The sequence below is a fragment of the Gymnogyps californianus genome, chromosome 26, assembly GCF_018139145.2.
Source record: "Gymnogyps californianus isolate 813 chromosome 26, ASM1813914v2, whole genome shotgun sequence".
Taxonomy (NCBI): Eukaryota; Metazoa; Chordata; class Aves; order Accipitriformes; family Cathartidae; genus Gymnogyps; species Gymnogyps californianus.
In genome coordinates, this window is record NC_059496.1 from 1,255,120 (window position 1) to 1,262,768 (window position 7,649).

The 7,649-nt window shown below is 48.0% G+C and overlaps 1 protein-coding gene across 1 annotated transcript; it reads right to left on the reverse strand.

Moving 5' to 3' along the window:
- Positions 1-5,845: 5,845 nt before the first annotated feature.
- LOC127026029 (olfactory receptor 49-like) lies at positions 5,846-6,794 on the reverse strand. The gene is given in 2 exon segments (XM_050911143.1): positions 5,846-6,262; positions 6,264-6,794. Coding segments are annotated over 2 exon segments (948 nt in total).
- Between the last annotated feature and the right edge of the window lie 855 nt (positions 6,795-7,649).

The following is a 7,649-nucleotide window of genomic DNA, read 5'->3' on the forward strand; positions in this document are numbered from 1 at the left end:
CTTGAACAATTAGACATAGCCTTGAAAGACATAGAATAAGGGAGTAAATAAGTGATAAAGCAGGTGTGCAGAAAAGAAGCTGAAGACTGAAATAACTTGGAAAACAGATAAGAGACCGAAGCCAGAAGACGTGTGTCTTGCTCGACAGCACCAATCAGAAGCTTAGCCGCAGCGCGTGAACAGAAGGTATTAACTAATCATGGAACAAGCCTGAGCGCGTGGACAGCTAATGAATCTATATAAGTACAAATTTGTAAACAATAAAGGCCTTTTGGTTTTACCCGCACCAGAGTCTGTGAACCATCCCTACAGAAGAGGACGGGAGAAGGCACTAAGAAGAAGAGGAGGAGAAGGAGACAGGAAGAGGAAGAAGATGAGGAGGAGGTAACAGGAGGAGAAGGAGGAGGGAGAGGAGAAGGCAACAAAAGGAGGAGGCAACAGGAGGAGGAGGAGGAGGAGGGAGGAGGAGGAAAAAGAGGGAAAAAAAGGCAACAGGAGGCCACAAGAGCATGAGGACAAAAAGGCAACATGAGGAACAGGAGGCAACAGGAGGCAACAGGAGGAAGAAGTAGCAAGAGTCAAGTGGAGGCAAGAGGAGGAGGAAAAGGAGGAAGCAACAGGAAGCAAGAAGAGGTAACAGGAGGATGATTCAACAGGAGGAAACAGGAGGCAACAGAAAGAGGAGGAAGAAGAGGAGGAAGAGGAGGAAGAAGAAATAGGAGGATGAGGAGGCAACAGGAGGTAGGAGGAGTCAACATTAAGAGGAGGAAGAGGAGGAAGTGGCAACCGGATGCAACAGGAGAGAACGGGAGGAGGATGAAGCAACAGGGGGCAAAAGGAGCAAGAGGAGGCAAGAGGAGGCAAGAGGAGGCAAGTGGAGGAGGGGGCAACCAGAGGCAGCAATAGGAGGAGGAAACAGGAGGCAAGAGGAGGCAAGAAAGGGCAACAGGAGAGAAGAGGAGGAGGAGGAGGACACAGGAGATCAGGATGCAACAAGAGGAGGAGGATGCAATGGAAGGAAACAGAAGAAGGAGAAAGAGGAGGAAAAGGAGGACAGAGGGAGTAACAGGAGGCAAGAGGAGGAGGAGAAGAAGGAGTAGTCAACAAGATACAACAAGATGAAAGAGATACAACAGGATGAAAGAGAAGGCAACAGGAGGAGGAGGATGCAAGAGAAAGAAACAGGAGCCAAAAGGAGGAGGAGGAGGAAGAAGCCATAGGAGGCAACAGAAGGAAAGAGGAGACAAAATGAGTAGGAGGAAAAGGCAACAAGAGGGATCCAGAGGCAACAGGAAGAGGAGGAGGAAACAGGAGTCCACACGAGGGAATAGGAGGAGGAGGGCAAAAGAGGAGGAGGAGGAGGAGGGAACAAGGGGCAACAGGAGGAGGAGGAGGAGGCAACAGAAGGAAACAGGAGGAGTAGACAACAGGAAGCAACAGGAGGAGGAGGCAACAGGAGGAGGAGGCAACAGAAAGACGGGAGACAAGAGAAGGAGGAGGCAACAAGTGGCAAGAGAAACCAACAGGAGGAGGTAGATGAGGAAGCAAGAGGAGGAAAGGAGTCAGCAGGAGGGAAGAGGAGGAGGAGGAGGAGGAGGAGGCAAGAGGATGCAAATGGAGTAGGAGGCAACAAGAGACAACAAGAGACAACAAGAGGCAACAAGAGGAGGAGTAAACAGGAGGCAAGAGGAGGAGGAGGAAAATGGAGGCAAGAGCAGGATGAGGGAAAGGAGGCAACAGGAGGAAAGAGGAACCAACAGGAGAGAGAGCAGGAAGAGGCAACAGGAGGCAACGGGAGGTGAAGGGAGACACAACAAGAAAAAACAGGAGGCAACTTGAGGGAGAGGCAACAGGAGGAATCAGGAGGAGGAGGCAAGAGGAGAGGCGGCAACAGAACAGAGCAAAAAGGAGGAGAGGAAGAAGGCGGCAACAGAAGGAACCAGGAGGCAATAAAAGGAGGAGGAGGAAGAGGCAACAGGAGACAACAGAAGGCAACAAGAAGAGGGGGAGGAGAAGGAGGAAAGAGGAGGAGGAGGCAAAAGGAGGAAACAGGAGACCACCGGAGGAGGAGACAACAGGAGGCAACAGGAGGAGGAGAAGGCAGAGGAGGTGAAGAAGCAACAGGAGGCAACAGAAGGCAACAGGAAGAAGAGGCTAGAGGAGTTTAGCTGGATGATCAGGCCCAGATGTTCTCGGGGTATGGAGTCTTCCTGGCAACCAGTCACTAGCAACATCCCTGAGTGACCAGCACTTCGGCCAACACTGTGGAACATCTTTATTATCTCCCGGTATGATGGGATGGAGCTCACCTTCAGCTCCTCTGTGGATGATGGCAAGCTGGGGGGAGCCTTTTAGCTACCTCATCTACTTCAACCTGCCTCGAGCAGGAGAGTCAGAGAAGACAGTATTCAAGTCCCTTCCAACCTGAGTTATTCTGTCATGCAATGAGTCTTTCCTTTGGAGAGTTGATTGAAGGTAGAATAGGCAGAGGAAGGAGAAAAGACAGAGAGGCAGAGGAGAGAGAGAAAAATTGCCAATATAAATACAGCAGTTCCTCTGAGCAATGTTTCTCCATTTGAACCATTGGTAACAAAATGTGCTGTGCTAAGTGGCTGCATAAAACTCTTTCCATAGAGCAGAGAGCATAATCAGCTTGCTAGTACATACCCTTGGTGCTGCTAATAAAAAAACTATGAAAAAAATAATGAAAAGTTCATTAAAAACCTAGCAATGCTGGAAATGAAGACTTTTTCAGCTATTACATTGAGTTCTTTTATGCCGAAGTTACACGTTTTTTTGGAAAATCTACATTCAGGGCTTGATTCAGTTATCCACACAGGGGTGGCCACTGCCCTGGGGTAGCTGAAGCACCCATGTGTCCCAGGACATATGGGAGCCCTTCTGGAGCACGAGCTGGTATGCAGGCAGAGTACCTCAGGGGTGGTGGAGGGCATCGCCTGCCTCCAGCACTGCTGGACAGGCTGAGCAGGAACCTCTACAGCACAGCAGCACGTGCTTGGCTGTGAGGTCACTCCTGACTGGCCAGCAGTGGGGAGAAAGATACTTGCAGTCTTGAAAGCCATTACAATATTGTCCCCAACAAGATGAAAGCTTTGGGGAGGTCAAGGGTAGCTGGGACGAGAGAGATGGGAGATTTGGGGGAGGGAAGAGGGGTTTGGCCAACAGAGAGGAAAGCTTTTGAAGAGGAAAGATGTGTTCAGGTAATTTTGATGCCACTGCAACACTGACTGTGAAAACATTCATGTTAGGCCTTTACCCTGTTTCTAACCAGGAACCTTAAGCCCTAATCCTCCCCTAAACTCTACCCTTCACCCTGACAGGAATCCACTACTCTAATCCCTAACCTCAAACCTTACCTCTAAACCAAAGCCCAAACCCATAAACTCTTACTCTCACCCTATTACTCACTCTCATTCCTAGCTTCTATCCCTAACATTAAAATGCTAGCCTTGACCCTAACCCTCACCCCAGCCCTACACCAAACCCTAATCCACAAAGCAAGCCCATACCCTAACACTAACCAGACGCCCTCAGCAGAACACCAAACCCTCCCCCTAAGCCCAACAGGGCTGAGGTCTTTGTCCTCTTGCCCGTGGCAGTCGCCTCTGCTACCGAGGCCTACCAGGAGAAACTTTATTTTGAGGCTCTGGACTTTGTTTCTTCCTCACCCCTTCTTGGGGAGGCTGGGAAGTGTTGCACAGTTTTCCTACACTTGGCATTGCTCATCCTCACATCCCACTGCCCCCAAGAAGAGCCCTGAGCCACTCGTGAGGGACTGGATCTGCCTTCCCAGGGCCTGGGGGTCAGGGTTTGGCCTTTCTGCTGCATAAAACAAAGCAAGGGTTTTCTCAGCATTACAGACACCTGCACAGTGTCTTTGCCTACCTGCAAGCACAGCCTCCAGTTATCTGCTCTAACGAGTCCATGGGGAGGCTTTGCCAGTAATGGCCCTCAGTGGGACCAATCAATGCTTCAAGGTTTTTCTTCTGGCTTTCACTTCTTGAGAGGTTTGTTCAGTCTCCTCTCATCATTGGAGGTTCATGGACTCAGGGCCAAGTACACCATGGGGCTCATTAAAATACAGAAAGGCCTAACGAGCTATTTGTCTTCCTGTAATTTTCTTCAGGTCTTCAAGACCTGTACAGCTAATTGGAATCATTTCATAGTAGAGTTAAAGAGGAAGATTTCAAAGTGCACCTAATAAAAATACATTTTTTAAACATTCGATTTTATTAATTTCAGTTTAGAGAAGAGGTGAAAGCAGCGTTCTCCAATTGATATTGATGCAGAGTGTCTCCTCAGGAGGTCTGGGCAGGCAGGAAAAGCAGTCCCTTGAGGTCTGACACTGTATGGACAACCTTGCTCCTCACCTCCCCAGCCTCCCCATTTCTGTCACTGGCCGCCTGGGACTTGCTTCACTTTGCCTTCCATCAGACTTCTCTGATCTCTGGGAGCTGAATGTTACAGCTCCATTGCCCCATCTCCCACCTGCTTTCCTTAGAGAACTGGCTGCACACAGGCACAGAAGCATTTTTCCTGTTTGCAAGCAAAGAAAAGTAAAGCGTGATAAAGTTTCGTAAACAAGAAACACACTCCTGAAGCATATGCTAAGTACAGGATATCTCTAATGAGGTTGCCTTTCTACAAGGGATGATCTTATGAGAAATGTTCTAGACAGACAGACACAAAACAGCAGATATAAACATAAGGAAAGAATTGGCTAAAGAGACAACTAGACTACTGAAAGTCAGGCAAGCTTTAACTCCCTGAAGCTCAAAGCAGCAGCATAGGTGAGAGGTATCTGAATGAACAAAGAGTAAAGGGAGGAGAAAACTGGAGAATAATGGAAAGGGCCTCTGTCTAGACAGTCTACTGAATGAAATAATGCCAGGCACAAGTATCGGCTGGGAAAGGAGTGGCTGAGAGAGCAGCCCTGCAGAAAGGGATCTGGGGGTGCTGGTCGACAGCAGGCTCAATAGGAGTCAGCAGCGTGCCCTGGCAGCCAAGAGGGCAAACCGCATCCTGGGGTGCATCAAACACAGTATAACCAGCCGGTCAAAAGAGGTGATTATCCCGCTGGATTCAGCATTGGTGCGGCCTCACCTTGATCCTGTGTGCAGTTCTGGGCCCCACCATTTTGAAAGGATGTTAAGATACTTGAATGTGTCCAGAGGAGGGCAACCAAGCTGGTGAAAGGGCTGGAAGGAATGTCCTGTGAGGAGCGGCTGAGGACACTGGGCTTGGCTAGTTTGGAGAAAAGGAGTCTGAGGGGCAACCTCATTGCTCTCTACAGCTTCCTGAGGAGGGGAAGTGGAGAGGGAGGTGCTGATCTCTTCTCCCTGGCATCCAGGGACAGGACGCGTGGGAATGGTTCAAAGCTGCGCCATGGGAGGTTTAGACTGGACGTTAGGAAGCATTTCTTTTTCACACCTGGACAACGGGGCTGATGGCTCTCCCAGGGCAGCCCTGGAAGGAGCTGGGACAAGGTGTTCATTCCTCAGGAGCCTGTAATTTGGGTTCCCACCTGCCACTGTGCCTCTGTGCTCTTCTCAGGTTGTGGAGATGGGTTCTTGATGAGCTGGTGGCTCTGCTGTGATGGGCCTGGGAGCAGCTGGGGCAGGGTATTAACTGAGTTACTCCTCCTGCCATTGTCAGTGCCTTCTTTGTGTGTGCAGATGAGCTTCTTATCACTTAACCTAACACAATCCAACAAGAACATAAATCTCCTGAGGCATCTGTATTTGGAGGTTACATACATATGCATTGGTATTGCTTAACATATGAGAGCAGATCATTGGAATTGCTGTCCAGAAATGCACCAGGATTAGGGGAAAAGCTGCATTGTTGCATGGGCAATGGCTTCGTTTAGGGCCAGTATCACAGTCTTGTTTCTAAGACTGTAGATGAACGGATTTAAGAATGGGTACAGGACAGTGTTCAGCAAAGCTACAACTCTGTTTGTCTCCAAGGAAACATCTTCTGAAGGACACACATAGAGAGCAATGCAGCTCCCATATGCAATGGCCAAGGTGATGAGATGGGAAGAACAGGTAGTAAAAGCTTTTTTCCTCCCAGAGGCTGCTGGAAGGTGTAGAATACAGAAAAGGATGCCCATGTAAAATGCCAGAGTTAAACATAAGGAACCCAGTATGACCAATGATGATAAAACAGAGTCTATTTTCCAAAGCAGGCTGGTGTCAGAGCAGGACAATTTGAATAAGGGCGAGTTGTCACAAAAAAAAATGGTGGATCTTGTTCGAGCCACAGAAAGTCAGCTTGTAGAGGAGGACCAGATGGTAACTCAAGAGTGTGATGCCTATGACCCAAGCAGCAACAACCAGGTGGATGCAGAGCTGAGGCTTCATGATGGCAGCATAATGCAAAGGCTGGCAGATGGCAACATAGCGGTCAAAGGACATGACAACAAGTAGAACAAACTCTGTACAGCCCAGGGCAAAATAGAAATAGGACTGGGCAAAGCAGGTGCTTAGTGAGATTGTTCTCCTACCGGAACTCAGGATCACAAACAATTTGATGCTTGTGGAGGATGTAAACCAGATTTCCAGGAAGGACAGATTGCTGATGAAAAAGTACATGGGGGTTTGCAGGCGGTGATCCACACACACGAGGAAGATGATGGTTGCGTTCCCCATCACTGTTGTCAGGTATATGAGCAGAAGGACCAGAGAGAGAAAGAGCTGTAGGCTTTGATCAAGCCCTGAGAAACCCTCTAGGATGAACTCAGTAACTGCAGATTCATTTTCTGCTCCCATGCTGAATTTCAGTTCATCCTGCCGAGACAGGAACATGGCAAAAAGCAAGTGTGATAATTTCACAGTCTGGATGAAAAGTTCGGTCCTTCCTTTTCTGCTTCTTTCCTTTCCCTCAATCTTCCTATATAACACAGAGAGAGAGAGTCCTTCAAGCATTGCTCACACCCTGATTTTTATGTTGTACATTTCAGTTAGAGTCCTCAGAGCATTTCCTGTCTTCTTTCTACCTTTTTCAAACACTCACAAAGGATTCTTTCTCCAGGACAGAAGATTTTAAAGAGGCTGTTAGCTATTTCACCCCATTCCTGGGAAATTCCAAATTCACTCAGACCTATTGCAAACATCTCTCACACCTATGTGCCAAACTCATCTCTTCTATTGCACAAATGCTAAACCATCAAATCAAATCAAATCAAATCAAACCAAACCAAACATGTATGTTGAAAGCTATTCTTTCTACTTTTCAGTACTTGCCTTTTTGGACTAGGAATCCCTGAGAATCTGTTGATTTCAAAAGAAGTAATGTCAAGTATCTCTTCTGTAATGCCCTGCTTTCTTCCACAGCTTCTTGCTCTCTGTTTCTTCAGCAAAGGGGGAGGGGGTAGAAGAGGGACCAAGTATAACTTGCCTTCTTTAGTACTCGAAATAATGACTGAAATTTATTACGGTTCCACACAGTCTCATCTGACATCCGTCTGCACTGAAATGCCGTTGTTTCAAAACAGCTGCTCATTGCTATGACTATCAAATGTCCTGACCTAAAGGCAGAGCAAGAGAAGAGTGTCTGGAAGAGATTTGTAACCTTTCTTTTGCATGCCAGTTATAGGTTGGGAGGACCCAGCCTCTAGCGTTTTC